The following is a 15,912-nucleotide window of genomic DNA, read 5'->3' on the forward strand; positions in this document are numbered from 1 at the left end:
TCCCGCTTCTCCCATCGCCTAATACAACACCAACAGAGGCACCACGGCCACAGCACAGACTCCTGAAAACAGCAATAAAAGTGCCAGGAAAACATCAACCCTGCAAACCCATCCGTGTCCGCGTTGTCTGTGAAGGGCACACGAGGGGCACACGTGTCCCTTTCAGGGCCTCGGGCACCGCCACACCATTCTGGGTGGGGGGCACACAAGCCCAGGGGGCTGCGAGCCGCCCCCAGGGAGGATCTGGTGGAGGATGGGCGCCAAACATCGCAGCACTGAACCAAACCACAATTCTGAATTAAACCAAAAACCAAAACCGAGGGGCGGGCGTCCGTGGGGCGTCATCCGGATGCAGCTGCATGGGCCACACACGGCTGCCTGCGGTGATCCGCCCGTCCCCAGCGCTACCGGCATCGCTCAGCATGCGGGCAGAGCTGGTGCTGTGCGTGGCCCTGAGCCTGGCACTGAGAACGGGGGCTGAGGGCACGTGTGGTGGCCCCAGGGCCCCGTCCTCGTCCCACAGCATCCCTGCGCCCCAGATGAGTGCGGAGGAGCGGCTCTCACCCCACATGCCCGAGGCCCTGCGCTGCGACGCGTGCCACGCCATCGCCTTCCAGGTGCGGGGGAGCACCCCCAGCAGCAGCCCAGCGCCGTGCTGAGTGCTTGTGGCTGCTGGGGGGGGCAAGGGGGGTGCAGGTGTGGGAGCGGGGTCACAGCACATGGCGAGGGGTGGCGGCACACGGCCCCATCACGGCCGCTGTCTCCTCCATTCCCACCCAGCTGGAGGAGCGGCTGAGCCGCGCGGAGGCGAAGCAGGGCAGGAAGGCGCTGAGCGAGTCACACTACATGGAGGTGTTGGAGCAGAGCTGCTCGCAGGACTGGGAGCTGTGAGTGGTGCCACCCTTCCCCAGAGCGCAGTGGGCGGTGGGGCTGCAGGGACGGAGCCCAAGCTCTCATGGCCCCGCAGTTATGGCGTGCAGGAGCTGAGAGGGGAGCGGCGGCTGACGGGGCCGGGGTTGCCGGGACAGCAGGCGATGAGCGTGGCAGTGATGGGGGGCCCATGGCCGGGCAGGTGAGTGCCACGGGGACAGTGGGGGGGGACACGGGAACATGCCATGTGCCAATGCTGCCCGCTGCCCGCAGGCTGACCAAGATGTGCCACAGCCTCGTGGGTGAGCACGGCGAGGAGCTGCTGTATGGAGCGCACCGACGGGGCCCCGCCGCACTGCGGGAGCTGCTGTGCCACGGCGACAAGGGGCCCTGCGCCCACCTGGGGGGGGGCAAGGCGGGGGGCTCGGCCCCCCCCAAGGCGCTGCAGAACGAGCTGTAGCCAGCGGCCTTCACGTGCCGTCACTGCGGATGGTTAATGCTTAATGCCCGATGACCTTTGGAGCCAACCGCGTAGTGCAGCACCGGACGCACGCGGAGGGGACGCCGAGAGAGATGGCACTGCCGCCACCGCGCCAGGGACACCGGGCTGCTGCTGTCACCAGCTCCGTCCCAGCACCAACCGCTGTTGGCACTCATGGGGACATCCCTGGTGGCACCCGTGCCCTGGCCCCGCTGTTACTCTGTAACCCTCTGCCTTAATGTTTGACTGAAGTGGCGCGGGCGGCGGTGCCAGCCCTAATTAAAGCAGTTAATCGCTCATCCCTCACCACCGCCGCGCTCCTCGGTTTCACAACCTGCAGAGTAAAGTCCTCCCCGGCACAATATAAACCGCCGCGCGGTGACATCCCCGCACTGCCCAGGATGGGGACCCACTCGGGAGAACTGCCCCAGCCCCAGGTGACCGCGGCTCCGATCCCAACCCCTTCACCGGTCCCCTCGGGGCGGTGGGGAGGGGTCGGGTGGGGAGGGGCACACCACCTCGGGGGTGGCCAAGGGCGGGGGGGGCTCGGGAGGGTGAAGCCCAGGGGACACGCTGGGGACGTGGTGGGACACTGTGGTTGGGATGCGGCACCCATGAGATGCTTCAGTTGCCCCGGGACGGTGGGGACTCCACCACCGCACACTGGGCCCCCCTGTGTCGGCACCCATGGGCCCGGATCCCTGCGGGGGAGGCCGGGCGGTGTCCCCACGTCCCCAGGAGGCCGCAGCCCGGTTCCCATGGCACACCCGGCACAACACCGATCCACCCATTGCCTCTCCCCGCTGCCAGGACGCCAGCCCAGCCCTCGCCCCCTCTGGCCCCCATCGTCCCCCTGGGACGTGCAGGGTGAGCGCTGCCCCCATCCCTGTCCCTAAGCCCCCCCGGGGCTGGCGGTGGTCTCGGCACTCCCCCTTCAGCCGTGCCCTCCCCAGGGCCCCGCGGCGGACCCCGTCCCTCCCCCAGCACGGAGGCAGTTCGACATGCTGTACCGGATTGAGGACGTGCCCCCCTGGTACCTCTGCATCCTGCTGGGCTTCCAGGTACGGCACAGCTCCCACACTGCCCCAGAGCCCCCCTCCCCAGGTCCCCCGCTGAGCCCCCCCCCGCCGCTGTCCCCCAGCACTACCTGACCTGCTTCAGCGGCACCATCGCCGTGCCCTTCCTGCTGGCTGAGAGCCTGTGTGTGGGCAAGGACCAGCTGACCGTCAGCTACCTCATCGGCACCATCTTCACCTGCGTCGGCATCACCACCCTCATCCAGACCACCGTGGGCATCAGGTAGGGCCGCCCCCCCCACCCCCAGCCCACATCCCCCCCGGGGCTGCAGCCATCCCTCCCACCCCGCAGGCTGCCGCTGTTCCAGGCGAGCGCGCTGGCCTTCCTGGTTCCTGCCAAGGCCATCCTGGCACTGGAGAAGTGGCAGTGCCCACCTGAAGGTAGGAGGGGACCTGAGGGCGGCACGCACCGCCCGCTGGCCCCACGCTCACCTCCGCCCTTCTCCATCCCCAGAGCAGATCTACGGCAACTGGGTGCTGCCGCTCAACACCTCCCACATCTGGCAGCCCCGCATGCGGGAGGTACGGTCCGGCCCCGCCCCACGCGGCCCCACTGCCCCGCACCCGCTCACGTTCCACCCCACAGATCCAGGGTGCCATCGTGGTGTCCAGCCTGGTGGAGGTGCTCATCGGGCTGCTGGGGCTGCCCGGCGCGCTGCTCAACTACATCGGGCCGCTCACCGTCACCCCCACCGTCTCCCTCATCGGCCTCTCCGTCTTCCAGGCGGCCGGCGAGCGGGCCGGCTCGCACTGGGGCATCGCTGCACTGTATGGCACCGGGATGGGCACACGAGTGGCTCCCAGGCCCTTGTGCCAATGGTGGTCCCCGGTGTGCTCAGGACCCTCTGCTCCCCGCAGGTCCATCGTGCTCATCGTGCTGTTCGCGCAGTACCTGCGGAATGTCCCCGTGCTCCTGCCCGGGTACCGCTGGGGACGCGGCTTCGTCCTGCTGCGCGTGCAGATCTTCAAGATGTTCCCCGTAGGGACGGGGAGGGGGAGGGGGAGGCGTGGGGGAGCGCTGCCGGAGCTGTCCCCGTCCCCACGCGTCCCCGTTGCTGCCCGCAGATCATCCTGGCCATCATGGTGATGTGGCTGCTCTGCTACGCGCTGACGCGTGCCGGTGTGTTCCCCAGCCGCCCCGACGAGTACGGCTACAAGGCCCGGACGGACGCGCGCGGGGAGATCCTCTCGGTGGCCCCGTGGTTCCGCGTCCCCTACCCCTGTGAGTGACCCATGGCCGCACCACGGGGCCACGCACCGGCACGGCATCGCCGAGGGGCACACACCTGGAGGTGGTGGCACGTCCCCACGGCGGTGGTGCTCCCCTCAGGTCAGTGGGGGATGCCCACGGTGACCTCGGCGGCCGTGCTGGGCATGTTCAGCGCCACGCTGGCCGGCATCATCGAGTCCATTGGGGATTACTACTCCTGCGCGCGGCTGTCGGGAGCGCCCGCGCCCCCGGTGCACGCCATCAACAGGTACGGCCACCTCCTCCCTGCCAGCACAGCCCTGCACCATGGGCACATCCCAAAGCCGCTGCAGAGAGCGTCACCCTCCGTTCATCCCCCAGGGGCATTTTCACGGAAGGCATCTCCTGCATCATCGCGGGGCTGATGGGGACCGGCAACGGCTCCACCTCCTCCAGCCCCAACATCGGGGTGCTGGGCATCACCAAGGTACCGCCCGGCCCGCGTGCTCCCCGTCCCCGTGGGGGTCACGGCCGCCTCCACGCACTGCCCGTGTGCCCCCGGGCAGGTGGGCAGCAGGAGGGTGATCCAGTACGGCGCCGGGATCATGCTCATCCTGGGCACCATCGGGAAGTTCACCGCGCTGTTCGCCTCGCTGCCCGACCCCATCCTGGGCGGGATGTTCTGCACGCTGTTCGGTAACCGCTCTGCCCGGGAGCTGCAGCTGGCAGCAGAGCTGTCCTGGCAGGAGGGCTGTCCTGTCCCGCAGCACCACAGCTGCTGCAGCACTCGGCCACGTCTGCTTGCAGGCATGATCACGGCCGTGGGCCTCTCCAACCTGCAGTTTGTCGACATGAACTCCTCACGCAACCTCTTCGTGCTGGGCTTCTCCATGTTCTTCGGGCTGACGCTGCCCAACTACCTGGATGCCCACCCCAGGGCCATTAACACAGGTACCAGGAGCCTCCCCCCATCTGCCAGCAGCAGGTGGTGCTCGGGGCGAGCAGGGCAGACCTCTCTGCACCTTGACACAGCTCTGCCTGCTAACCTGCAGCGCTAAGTGCACTTACAGGGCAAGTGTGACTTAAGCCAGGAAGGCAGCTCCAGGATAGGACGGCTCAACGAAGCTCAGAGCACAGAGAGCTCATGAGTGGGCAGTGGTACCTCTGCACCCCGTGTGCCCAGCGCGGGACGCAGCACACACAACGAGCCCCACGCTGCCGTCCCTGCACTCCTCATCCTGTCCCTCCCGCAGGCGTCCCCGAGCTGGACCAGATCCTGACGGTGCTGCTGACCACGGAGATGTTCGTGGGGGGCACTCTCGCCTTCATCCTGGACAACACCATCCCAGGTACCCGCGGCGGGCCGGGCGCGGGGCCGGGGTGGGCGTCCCGTCCCCATGCACGGCGGCCGTGCCTGCCCGCAGGGACGCGGGAGGAGCGGGGCCTGGTGCAGTGGAAGGCGGGCGCGCACGCAGACAGCGCGGCCTCGGCCGACCTGCGGAGCTACGATTTCCCCTTGGGGATGAGCGCGGTGAGGAGCAGCCGCTGGCTGCGGCTCGTGCCCATCTGCCCGCTGTTCACCGGCTTCACGTGGCGGGCGACGAGGAGCCCCGCGGCGGATGACGGCGCGCAGGACGGCAGCGATGGGACGGCTGCGTGCACCAAGGTGTGACAGCGGCGGCTGCGGAGGGGCTGAGCCAAGCGCCGGGCCCCGGCAGAGCACTGCCCGGGATGAGAGCCCTCCACGGCGACGCACGCCGGGGGAAGGCGCTGCCCGCAGGCACGGCCTCGGCTCGGCAGCACGGGCTGCGCTGGGGCTGCTGCGGCTGCCGGGCTCCGGGCTCAGCGCGGTGCTCACGGCGAGGCACCGGGAGCAGCAGGGCCGGGCAGCCCGGCGCCGTGCCCCTGGCTCCTGCAGGGCTGCGCGGCAGATGTGGCCGGTGCTGCACCGGGTCCAGCATTCAGAGCGGTCCGTTTTAAGATTATGCATTAAAATAATCCAAACCCACGGCCCCCATCCTTCCTGACAGTGGGTTTGATGCTGAAACCCAAAGCTGAAAGCGACGCTGGGCCGACGCGGCCCTGACGCAGCCCCTCCCTCCCTCCCTCCCCACCCCGTGAAGAAGAGCACAAAGAGCAAAAGAAATATCATGGGGAAAGATAAGGGTGGTTTATCACAGAATCGCAGTATGACTTGGGTGGGAAGGGACCTCAAGGATCAGCAAAGTTCCAACATCAGGCATCACCCACAGCCCCATCCAACCTGGCCTTGAGCACCTCCAGCATGGGGCTCTCAGTGCAAAACAAGTGAGTAAGTGAAGGAGGGAGGAAACCAAGGACAGGAAGGTCCGAGTGATGCCAACGCAGTCTCGTCTCCTCCCACGGGCATGGCAGTGCCCAGCAGGCTCAGCAATGGAAGGACTCCCCCGTGATTTTACTGCAGTGCTGCGTGGCACACACGGTCCCTCTGCACAGCTGTCCTGGCTGCAGCCCCACCCGTGTCTCACCCACACAACGCGTGGGCTGAGCAAGAAAAAGAGAGCGCCGTGAGGCTGCACGAGCAGCAGCCAGACCCCACTGCTATCAGCACTGCTTCAGTCACAACCCAAACACTGCACCCTTGGGACTGCTGCACGGAAAGATAACTCGGTCCCAGACACAGCACAGACACAAAACAACTCGAAGCCAGCAGTCCCTAAACGCCGTGGGCTGACGACTTTGTTTTGCTGCACTGATTTTAAGGCAGCACAGACACACAGATCACCCCGAACTCCTCATCTGGAGCCAAGGTCCTGGCTGGAAGCAGAGCCCTTCAGCACCTTCCCACTGCCCCCTGCACACCAGCTACAAGCAGACACCGCCACTGAGCTCACCTCTCCTTATGGTGGAGCTGCCTGGGATAAGAACAAAGCACAGAAACAAAGCACAGCAAGCCTGGCTGCTTTGCAAGCTGGCTTCAGCCAAAGCACCCAGCTGCCAACCGCCCAGAGCTGCGTGCACCTGGGCAGGGAGCTCCCAGAGGGAGCCCAAGGACAAGGGCTGCAAGCCAACAGCTGCCAGCGCTGCAGGGACCCTGGTGGAAGCCCAGGGCACTTCCAGTCAGCTGCACGTGGTGCTCTGCTACTTCCCAACCCCACCTTTGGAGCCGTGAGCATAAAGCGTTTCCAAAACCAGCAGCAACACCTGAAGAGTTCTGCTACGTCTGGGAAGGTCAGCAGATCCAGGAAGGATTGGGAAGGGAAAAGGCAACACCTGGCAGAGAGGCCAGGAGCTGCGAAGATGCTCTGCAGAGCAGCACTCAGCACACAGGAACGCCCTGGGAGAGCAGACCTGGCAGCTGAAGCAAGACTGGCACAGCAAAGTGGTTCTGCTGCAGGTCAGTGGTGGTGCAAAGGCATCGCCTCTCCTGTCCTGCAGCACTGTGTTCTCTGAGGTGTTCCCATTTGGTTCACCCGGAACCTGGAAAAAAATACACATATCAACAGCAAGGTTGGGCAAAGATCTGACGCAGGAGTGGAGACGCAGGAGTGGACCAAGGCCCCACCTGCAGGCTGCTGGGGGCTGCTGGCACATCCACCCCGCTGCCTGCCCACGCCTTCCTGCAGCCCCGGGCTGTTGTGCACTGAGAGCACCCAGCTCCAGCTGCCCCCAAAGCCCGTGTCAAGCAGTGGGTTTTATATAGCACCGTCAGCTGCTAACTGGAACTTCCTGTGCTGCCAGAACAGAGGGGCTGAACGGGGATTAGCAGTGATGAGAACACAGGAAAAAATGCTCAGGCAAACGCACAAAGCGGTCAGGCTTCATAGGAGGGGACGAAGGAGCAGTCAGAGACTGCTCAGATCAGTTTGGACTATCTTTGTCACAAGCAGCCTTACAGGCACCACATCTGCCACAAACACAACCACAGAGGTTGGAAGGGACCTCTGGAGGTGCCCCAGCCCAACCCCTGGCACAGCAGCTGCACAGGGCCTGGGCATCTCCAGAGGAGACTCCACGTCTGGGCAGGGAGCCAGATGCACTTCCCTGAGGTGCACATTCACGAGACAGTCACCAAATCATTTCTACTATTATTTATTTTTTTAAATATTTTTGAAAAAATATAATTTTTTTACAATATTTTCAACTTAAACACTATTCACACTGAACACGTATGGCAGCTTAACCTACCCAAGTATGAAGTTTAAGAAGCCAAAACTGTTCTAGCTTTATTAAAAGAAAAAAAAAAACCCCAAAACAAAAACAAAAAAGTCGTTGTGCTGTAGACTATCGTGTAGTGATGATTAAACAAAGCAAGGGCAAAGCACCACTCAAATCACTAATGCTAGGGTTTGCTTGGTTAAATCCAGCTATAATAAAGTTGTATGCTAAAAGTTACATAGCCACTGCTATGTCCTCATCGGGATCCTGGGAGAAGCTGTGGTGAAACTCACACGTCCTTTAACAGAACCAGGAGGTGAAACTGCTAACATGGCAACACACTGCGAGCGCAGGGCATCTCCTTCCGTCCGGGATGTTAGTTCAGTAGCTGAGATCTACGACTCTGTGCAGGTCTGTAAGGTTTCTGTTACAGCTCGGGCTGCTCAAAAGAAGCATGATTTCTTTTTAAGGGGAAATGGAACATTAGTAACAATACTGATAATTCAAAGGAAAGTTAGCTAATCTGCATAATAATCAGATAACCTTGCTTTCATTTTAAAGTTAAGGCATTATCAGGTGCAAACTAGCACCAGTTAACACATCCTCAGTTAAAAACAGACCATCCAAAGCAAATTCCAAGTCCTACTTAAAAAGACAGAGTCTGCAGAAGGTTTATAAATGTGGTACTTTGTCTCAACTCGACTGGTGCTTCCGACCTCACCGTCTCCTTTGCAGAGAGCCAGGGCCCAATTATGTTTCCATTAAACTTTTGACAGATTTACTTAGTAACAGTCTCAGCACTTTTTATTGAGCATGCAAGACTAACAAAACTTTGGCAATGCATAAGTGTAACACAGTGACAAGAAGAGAGAGCTTTTACAATTAAATCTTCTAATACTGGCTTCACAGTGTGGAAATTGTGCTACATCCACCAAAAGAGGGCCCAGTCTACTCAAATATTTAAGTACTTCACTCCAGGAACAAACTCCTTTGCGTTTGGATTCAGATTACTCTTGACCTGAGGAAGGAAAAAACACAACTCCAGTTGAATCGTTATTTTCACCCTCTGCTCCCAAACTGAGCACAGCTCCAGGAGGACAGCATTAAGAACACTCAGAGCACTGAGTACCGGGCACACGGGGCGCTGCAGCCACACGAGGGCTCAGTGAGTCACAGAACAAACAAGGCAAGCACCAGGACCAGCAACTTCCATTGCTAACGAAGTTAAATGTGCCACAAAGCTTTTTGCTCTTATTTAAGCAAGAGGAGACGTGCTCCAGGAACTTAACCCACTCCTGGGAATTCAACATACACGAGTGTTGCGCTGTTAAATGTCTGTGCCCATCCTGCCACAGGGCAGCAGCGACTCCACAATCCGTGTCCTGCAGTTACAGGTGGGTAGCCAGCACCTCCAAAATAAGCTACTAATCATGGAAAAAAAAACAAACCCAAAAATAAAACGAGGAGTAGGCGTTTATGCTCTTGAGTCCCAAACTGCTGCCCGCAGCTGCTTAAGCTTGGGAAGGTTTATAGGCCTGTAGCCAAATCTGACAGCAGTTGTGCGGTATGACTGCATGCTTCCTGTGCCATGCACCAGAAACTCTGTTTTGTTAGGGAAAACATGCACACACTGCCCATTCAGTAAAGCTCCATACTAAGAAGTCATTTATCAAGAAAGAGGGAAATAATCAGTTTATTTAGCTGCTTCCTTCCTCCTTAGAACTTCTATAAAGAGATTTGCTGTAGTACCAATGATCCACATCAGACCCTCGAGTGATTCACACCTACCCAACTTGTAAGAGCAGGCAAACGTGGCCTTAGACTCGATGCACTCCTGCCATGGCAGCTCAGCCAGAGTGCTCCACTCTGCTCTCATAACACAGAATGCATACCCAAACCACTTGAGTTCATGCCATGGCCTAAAAAAGGCACCACGTGCTTATGAAGAAAATCACTGAACAGGTTTTATCACCTGAGGGAGTATACCTTACTCAGCTGCTGCACATTTGCCCTTCCATCACACATGCTTTAAGAGTCCCTGGCCTACACATAAAGGATTTTCTATTACCATTATCAGCAACAGAAATCAGCTGTGGATAAAGGGATGCCAAGTTCTAGAGATATGACAAAAAGCGAGTTTACCACCAGATCCTCCAGTGATGAGCTGTCACTGATAACAAGGTCATTGAACTGGTCCTGGATTTGATCCATTGTTTGTGGGAGATCACGGGCTGGAATAAACCATTCGTGCTCCTCTTCTTCTTCCAGCATCTCTTGGAAACAGCGCTCAATAAATTCTTCTTCCCACAACTCCTCTTCAATCTATTCAACAAGAAGAAAATGCCTCATCAGTAAAGCTACTGAAAGCTTACGTCTTCCCTTCGATGTCTGTGCACCAAGCCGACCTCCTCTGTAACCATGCAACAGGACTGCTGGCACAGCAGCACGGGTGCTGCACGAAGGCAAGCAGCTTTGGCTTTTTAATGTCAAGAAGTGCTCTGTCCCAGGAGCTTACAGCTTGAAGAGAACAGCAGCCCCAGCTGCTCGGGCAGCACTTACTGTGGGAAACTTGCTACGAGCTCAAGCAGAGGCAGAACATCAGCTCCAAGTGACAGAACCTGCTGGAAGGGAAGCAGGGACGACACACACTGCCCTGCACGCTCCGTCAGGGGAGAAAGCAACTGCCTGTCACCTGGAGCACAGAAAGCAGCACCTCTCCCACACCTGTACGTTCACAGGGTGCAGTTCTGCTGAGTTCCCATATGATGTTAGCAGTGGTTGGGAATGCTGCCCTGCTGTACCAAAAGGTACAGATCAAATGACACAGAACTGATAGGCACAGCGAAGATTAAAGGCAAGCTTTGCTAGGTTATTCAGTAAACAAGCTTTGGAGGGTGTTGATCCTGACAAATTTTCCACATCCCACATCAGAGCTCCAGAGTGGAAAGCTGGGAAATAGAAGCTGGCTTGTTAGAAAATAAAATGATTCAGAACACATCTAAAGTTAATTCAATAAAAGCTTAAGCAACTTTTCTTTCTTATCCTCCACTCAGAAATCCAACACAAACGCAATCCAAAGTGGAAATGAAGTTACATTCCTGAAGCTAGCGTCAGAGTTCAGAATTCCCACAGATGGAGGCTCCCTGTGCCCAAGATGCACAGCTTCTGGGGAGCAGGGACTCACAGTTAGGCTCTAAGTGGCTGTGCAGAGACTTCAAACCCCACGAGACATTGACTTATTAGCTTCCCTGCTGGTAAAGCAGCCCAGCAAGGGCAGCAGCATCCAGGCAATCCTTCCTGAGAAGATTCTCCATGCAGTGTGAGGGGGCAGAAGGAAGCTGTGGGCACACAGCCACTGGTCAGTATTACAGCAGGGCTTGCCCAGCTCCAGTTTTTGTTAAGGGATGCGTAGCTACATGTGCTTCCAATCTAGAAGTCATAAATGCTTATTCCCCAAATGTCCCTCAGTTAATGCTGCCCATTTGTATCCTCCAGCCCCCGATTAACTCATTCAGCTTCTCTCAGAGGGATGTGCCTCCAAAGAGGGCATCACACAGCACCTGCCTGCTGTGTCTACCTCCTCCCCTACTTGCCCTCCTCTCTGAAAACAGCGTGCACCCAAAAAGCATTTGACTCACTGCCCAACTCCCAGCTCCTCCCCCAGGTGCTACCTACCCTGTACTTCAATTACAGCACAGTCCCTGAGGAGGAAAAACCCACCCAACAGGAAGCAGCACTGAGACCATCCTAACATTTGCAAGAGGTTTTTTGTGAGCACTCTGAATTTCAGATTAGCTGAGTGCCCTAAGGGGAGGGCTGCAGCAGACATGCTGTTCCCTAAGTCCCACTTGTGAGCCTGCAGCACATTCAGACCGTACAGGAGCACGGAGCAAGCAGCAACCCGAGTACAGAGAACAACTAGCCATGAAGAGAAGGACAGCAGAAAGAGGTGGCTGCCTCTAACAGAGAGAAAATTGTTTCTAGGCCAGAGTTAAGGCTTCCTTCCAACCAGGTTGTGAAGACCAGCTGTAAGTTACTTACATCTTAATTAAGTGTTAAGCAACCCGACCAGGACCTAAGTATTAAGTCACCTAACAACTATGTCCACCAAGCCCTGTGTGAACAACAGCCCTGCTGGCGGGGCAGGTATGCACCTGCATGCATCCAGCTCCACACTGCAGCTGGCATGTCTGTACTTGTGAAACCAGAGCAGCTTGGCAGCCCAGTGAGACCAGCCCCTGCTCAAGTGCCACGCAGTCTGTCAGCTATACTTCTTCCTCCCACCTGAAGAAGCAGGGAATTAATGGGTACTTCAGAGCAGTCTGCATCTCCCCTGCTTTCACCAAGATTACAGAAAGTATATAAAAAAAAAAAAGGGGAATTAAGCACTATCAGTCTGTTGGCCACGAGCACTCTAACAAACCCATCTGAGACCCTACCACAAAAGGACTCGCAGCCCCACACCTCAGACGCTGGGCACAGCACCTCTCCCTACAGCTACAACACAGAAAGGCAAAGCACGAGGCACTGAGAGAGGGAAACGACTTGCCTGCCTGTTAAACTCCTCTTCGTTTTCCATCCACATGTACTCCGCAAAGGGATTGTCATCTTCATGAGAGTGCCCATTTATGATCACATCTTCGCTGATGATGCTTGGGCTAGTACTGCTGCGACTGGGATCTTTCATGGCTGCGCCTTTGATCTGAAGTCTGCAATTAAGAAATGCAGTAATTAAGGACGTGCACATTCTGTCTTCGCCCCGCCCGGGGAGGGCTGCACCTCCACACGCAGCACAGGTGGCTGTACTGCGACAGCACTGAGATAACATGCAGAACAAGGAGCTCTGCTAAGTGCAGGGGCAGCCCAGCACTGCGCACACTGCTCGCCATTCAGGAGGCTGCCCCAGCTTAAACCTCAGCATCAGCAGCTGCTGAGCCCCAGACTGAGGCAGCACTGCACACAGCTACCGCGGGACAAAACCCAACCTGAGTCTTTCTCAGAACAACAATACTGCAGCTTTACCACCAGGCTCATGAAGCATTCAAGTTCAGAGACCCATCTGCTGATATCCCGTGCTCTGCACCAGAACATTTGTGCTGGAGATGAGGCAATCCCATTGTTCTTCCCACACCGCGTTGAGCAGAGGTACGAACACTGGAAGAGCAGAGCACGGCCCGGAACTCACACTGTGAGCTGAGTACTCTGACAGCAGCCAACAGCAATGATGTTTAAAACTGTCAGACTGCAGTGTTTTTCCAGTGCTCTGCTGTATTTCCAGGGGCTGTGCTAACCAGCAGCCCGGCCCCACCACACGTGGTCACAGCCACCCTTCTCCTGTAACGCCAGCCACCGTGCCCTGTGCCCATTTCCAGTTTGGGACCAAGCAGTACTACCCAACAGGTAGTGCAGCAGTGAGAAAAGTTCACTTGTATTTTATTCTCAAATCACCATTTTAGCTGCCTGCACAGCAAAAATAACTTAGCTACAACAGATGGCTGCTTCTCCCCTATTTACCACATACACGACAGAGAAGCTCTCATGCTGTTACAGTACTGAGGCCTCTCACACAACAACACAAAGGGAAAACCAAGCCGCTGCTGTCCCACATATCTATGGAGCTGCCACATCCCAGTGCTCAGCTAAGGAAAGCACAGAGAAAAGCACCTTGCCTGCTCTGCTCCACTTGAGGGCTATAACTCAAAGGCAGACCTCCGTGCAGAAGTCAGTTCAGGTCCCTGGCAGAGCAACAAATGAGACAAAAATGGGTATTCCAGCAACAGAACACAAGTTCTTCCTGCTGTTCTTTCCAAACAAACTTGCAAAGGATTACAGGCTGTGCTTAACATAAACCTGGAAAGGGCTCGTCACGTAACGCCCTGACTCGAGCCTGAAATGGCTCTAAGCAGCTTCAGCTGTTCAGCAGCTCACACTCCATATGGACTGGAAGAAATAAAAGAATGCTGAATCTAAAAAGCCCATTTTTGCTGTTGCTGATATAATTAGCATGCATTTTCTCACATTTTTTATGAAGCACACACTGGGCTTCCTGCACAACACCTCCATGCACTGCAGGTGAAGTAACACCTCAGCAATGGATGGCACTCAGGCCAAACTCAGGGGAGCTTCTGTCCACTGCAGCCAGGAAAGTTCAAAACCAACAGTAAAATAACAACTGTAAAAGCCTGAAAGGTTAAGGTGTTGAAGCACGAGGAGTCTTCCTAGTTCCTAAACGCTGAAGCAGAGTCAGCTCTTTGGTTTTGGAGAGGGGAGGAGAGCAGCACCTCATATTTGCATTGTACTTCTTCCATCACTGCTCAAGGACAACGTGGTTGATCACCTTCAAGAAAGAACCAACGCTCCAACTGAATGTTTGAAGCTTCTGATGATGCCCTGCATCTGCTAATTTACATGTGCGTGTGTATTTTTCTTTCCAAAGGCACACACGTAAGCACTTATAGCCAGCAAGCCCCAGGCCAGCGTGTTAGTCACAGCAGTCCCAGTGCTTTGATTTTCTGCAGCTCGCAAGAAAAGCCCTACACAGAGTGTGCCCACTGCAGCCAGCAACCTGCCCGTGCTGGCTGTGAGGATGGGATCAGCCTGGGCTGTTTCAGGGGCATCAGGAGCAGGCAGTTCCGAGCAGAGCCAGGTGCAGCATGAGCCCCACAAAAAGGCAGCACTAATGTGGCTGCTGTAGGAAACAGCACAGGAGCAACTGCAGTCTGAATAGGAACAGATAGGCCTTCAACATGGGAATGTGTGGAGAGCAAAGGATCCCGAAGCTGGCACACGGTACAGCAGGACAACAAACAGCATCAGCAGTGCAATGAAATAGAAAAGATGAAGCATTCCACTATGGCGGTGTGAGATTCATCCCCAAAGTGCTCTGGGATGGGGCCAGCAAGAAGGTGCAGGGAGCAGCGCAAGTGTTTAGGGGAAGACTCGGGGGAGGAGGAAGTAATAAAGAGAAATGGCCTCCCCACAAGGGAGCTTTCAGCAAAGGGCACCGCTGCGTGCAGGAGGGGCAGCGCGTACTTGTGGCTGCCAACCGAGCCGTGCTGCCCCACACAGCAACAAAGGAGCGCAGTGTGATACGTACGCCGAGAGGAAGGCGTGAGGCCGCACCGCAATGCCCCGCGCAGGCCGCATCGATAACGCCAAGGGAAAAAGGAACACGGGGGAGGAGGAAGTAAAGGGGGAGATCAAACAAACCAAAGAAATAAAGGGCGCGAACAAAAGACGGAGGGAAAACAAAGAACAGAAAGACGGCAAACAAAGGGAGAGAGGGAAAATAAAGACAGCAAAGGGAACAACAACGGGAGCCGAGCGCGTCCCACAGCCCGCATGGGGACGTGGGACGCCGCAGGGGCGGGGCCGCGGGCTTTGTTCGCGCACGGGGCCGCCCCCGCGCGGCGGGAGGGGCCGGGTCCCGTCAGGCCGCGCGCCGCGGAGCAATTCCCCCCTCCCCCAGCCCCCCCCTCCCCCCACCCCGAGCGGCAGAGCCCCGGATGAGCGCCGCAGACAATGGAGGCGGCGCCGCGGGAGCCGCTGCCAGCGGGGGGCGCACGGCCCAGCGCCGCCTCACGGAGACGGGGCCGCGGGCGGACGGACGGACGGACGGAGGCGGGGCGGCCCTCGCGCCCCGCGGTGAGCCCGGGCTGCGGCCCCGCGCCGCTCACCTGCGCGCTGAAGGAACGCCGCGCTGCGCCGCCGGCTCCGAGCTGTTCCGCGCCGCGCCGCTCCGCTCCGCTCCGTGCCCGCCGCCCCGCTCCCCTCCCAGCGCCGCAGCCCCGCCGGACGTGAACTCACTTCCGTTACCTGCTCGACCTCACAGGCCGCGCCCCCTCTCCCCGTAAGCGGCGCGCTGTATGCCGGGAGCCGCAGTCCTCGTGCCGCGCGCTCCCTTCCGGCGGCCATTTCGCGGGGAGGCCGCGGGGCGTGCCGGGAAGCGGAGTGCGGCGCGGGGCCGCCGCCATCTTGTGGCTGCCGGGCTGCGTGTGCCCGTGTGCGTGCAACGGTACTGCGGGAAACGCAGCCGTCGCGCGTAGGTGTCACATCTGTGATGGAGCTGCCTCCTCCCGCTTACTGCAGCGCTCAGCGAGCGCGGGGCAGCACTAGCAGCCTCAGGCAGTGCTTTCCTCCGTACATTCATATGTGGACGT

At 58.2% G+C, this 15,912-nt stretch overlaps 3 protein-coding genes across 10 annotated transcripts; 2 read left to right on the forward strand and 1 right to left on the reverse strand.

Moving 5' to 3' along the window:
* The first annotated feature begins 422 nt into the window (after window positions 1-422).
* On the forward strand, window positions 423-1,652 carry MZB1 (marginal zone B and B1 cell specific protein). Its single transcript, XM_065734451.1, has 4 exons — window positions 423-617; window positions 781-887; window positions 968-1,072; window positions 1,144-1,652. Exons 1-4 carry the CDS (start codon window positions 423-425, stop codon window positions 1,328-1,330), a joined length of 594 nt encoding a protein of 197 aa, XP_065590523.1. The 3' UTR covers window positions 1,331-1,652.
* Window positions 1,653-1,703: 51 nt separating this feature from the next.
* SLC23A1 (solute carrier family 23 member 1) lies at window positions 1,704-5,383 on the forward strand. 8 transcript variants are annotated; one of them, XM_065734449.1, is made up of 15 exons: window positions 1,704-1,788; window positions 2,162-2,218; window positions 2,290-2,412; window positions 2,493-2,650; window positions 2,720-2,808; window positions 2,882-2,949; window positions 3,014-3,195; window positions 3,286-3,406; window positions 3,493-3,649; window positions 3,758-3,905; window positions 3,998-4,103; window positions 4,183-4,312; window positions 4,424-4,567; window positions 4,870-4,965; window positions 5,041-5,382. In XM_065734449.1, the coding sequence occupies exons 1-15, from the start codon at window positions 1,753-1,755 to the stop codon at window positions 5,286-5,288; spliced, it is 1,863 nt and encodes a 620-aa protein (XP_065590521.1). In that variant the 5' UTR covers window positions 1,704-1,752; the 3' UTR covers window positions 5,289-5,382. The 8 variants fall into 8 exon arrangements, with proteins under 8 accessions (XP_065590521.1, XP_065590522.1, XP_065590519.1 ...); XM_065734450.1 differs by having other exon boundaries at window positions 2,305-2,412; XM_065734447.1 differs by having other exon boundaries at window positions 2,736-2,949; window positions 5,041-5,383.
* A 2,832-nt stretch (window positions 5,384-8,215) lies between these two features.
* On the reverse strand, window positions 8,216-15,492 carry PAIP2 (poly(A) binding protein interacting protein 2). The gene is made up of 4 exons (XM_065734452.1): window positions 15,430-15,492; window positions 12,303-12,462; window positions 9,896-10,075; window positions 8,216-8,771 (listed from the first exon to the last, which is right to left on the reverse strand). The coding sequence occupies exons 2-4, from the start codon at window positions 12,438-12,440 to the stop codon at window positions 8,706-8,708; spliced, it is 384 nt and encodes a 127-aa protein (XP_065590524.1). The 5' UTR covers window positions 12,441-12,462; window positions 15,430-15,492; the 3' UTR covers window positions 8,216-8,705.
* Between the last annotated feature and the right edge of the window lie 420 nt (window positions 15,493-15,912).

Source organism: Cyrtonyx montezumae, unplaced genomic scaffold, assembly GCF_038088225.1.
Source record: "Cyrtonyx montezumae isolate F1298 unplaced genomic scaffold, pur_monq_1.0 scaffold_18, whole genome shotgun sequence".
In the NCBI taxonomy this organism is placed as follows: domain Eukaryota; kingdom Metazoa; phylum Chordata; class Aves; order Galliformes; family Odontophoridae; genus Cyrtonyx; species Cyrtonyx montezumae.

Coding starts and splice junctions, on each gene's coding strand:
- MZB1 (XM_065734451.1), top strand. CDS start 423: ATGCGGGCAGAGCTGGTGCTGTGCGTGGCCCTGAGCCTGGCACTGAGA. Junction 618..780: donor GCCACGCCATCGCCTTCCAG/GTGCGGGGGAGC, acceptor ATTCCCACCCAG/CTGGAGGAGCGGCTGAGCCG. Junction 1,073..1,143: donor GGGGGCCCATGGCCGGGCAG/GTGAGTGCCACG, acceptor CGCTGCCCGCAG/GCTGACCAAGATGTGCCACA.
- SLC23A1 (XM_065734442.1), top strand. CDS start 2,039: ATGGGCCCGGATCCCTGCGGGGGAGGCCGGGCGGTGTCCCCACGTCCC. Junction 2,651..2,735: donor CAGACCACCGTGGGCATCAG/GTAGGGCCGCCC, acceptor CCGCTGTTCCAG/GCGAGCGCGCTGGCCTTCCT. Junction 3,650..3,757: donor GTTCCGCGTCCCCTACCCCT/GTGAGTGACCCA, acceptor TGCTCCCCTCAG/GTCAGTGGGGGATGCCCACG.
- PAIP2 (XM_065734452.1), bottom strand. CDS start 12,440: ATGAAAGATCCCAGTCGCAGCAGTACTAGCCCAAGCATCATCAGCGAA. Junction 10,076..12,302: donor AAGAGGAGTTTAACAGGCAG/GCAAGTCGTTTC, acceptor CTTGTTGAATAG/ATTGAAGAGGAGTTGTGGGA. Junction 8,772..9,895: donor CATCACTGGAGGATCTGGTG/GTAAACTCGCTT, acceptor TTCCTTCCTCAG/GTCAAGAGTAATCTGAATCC.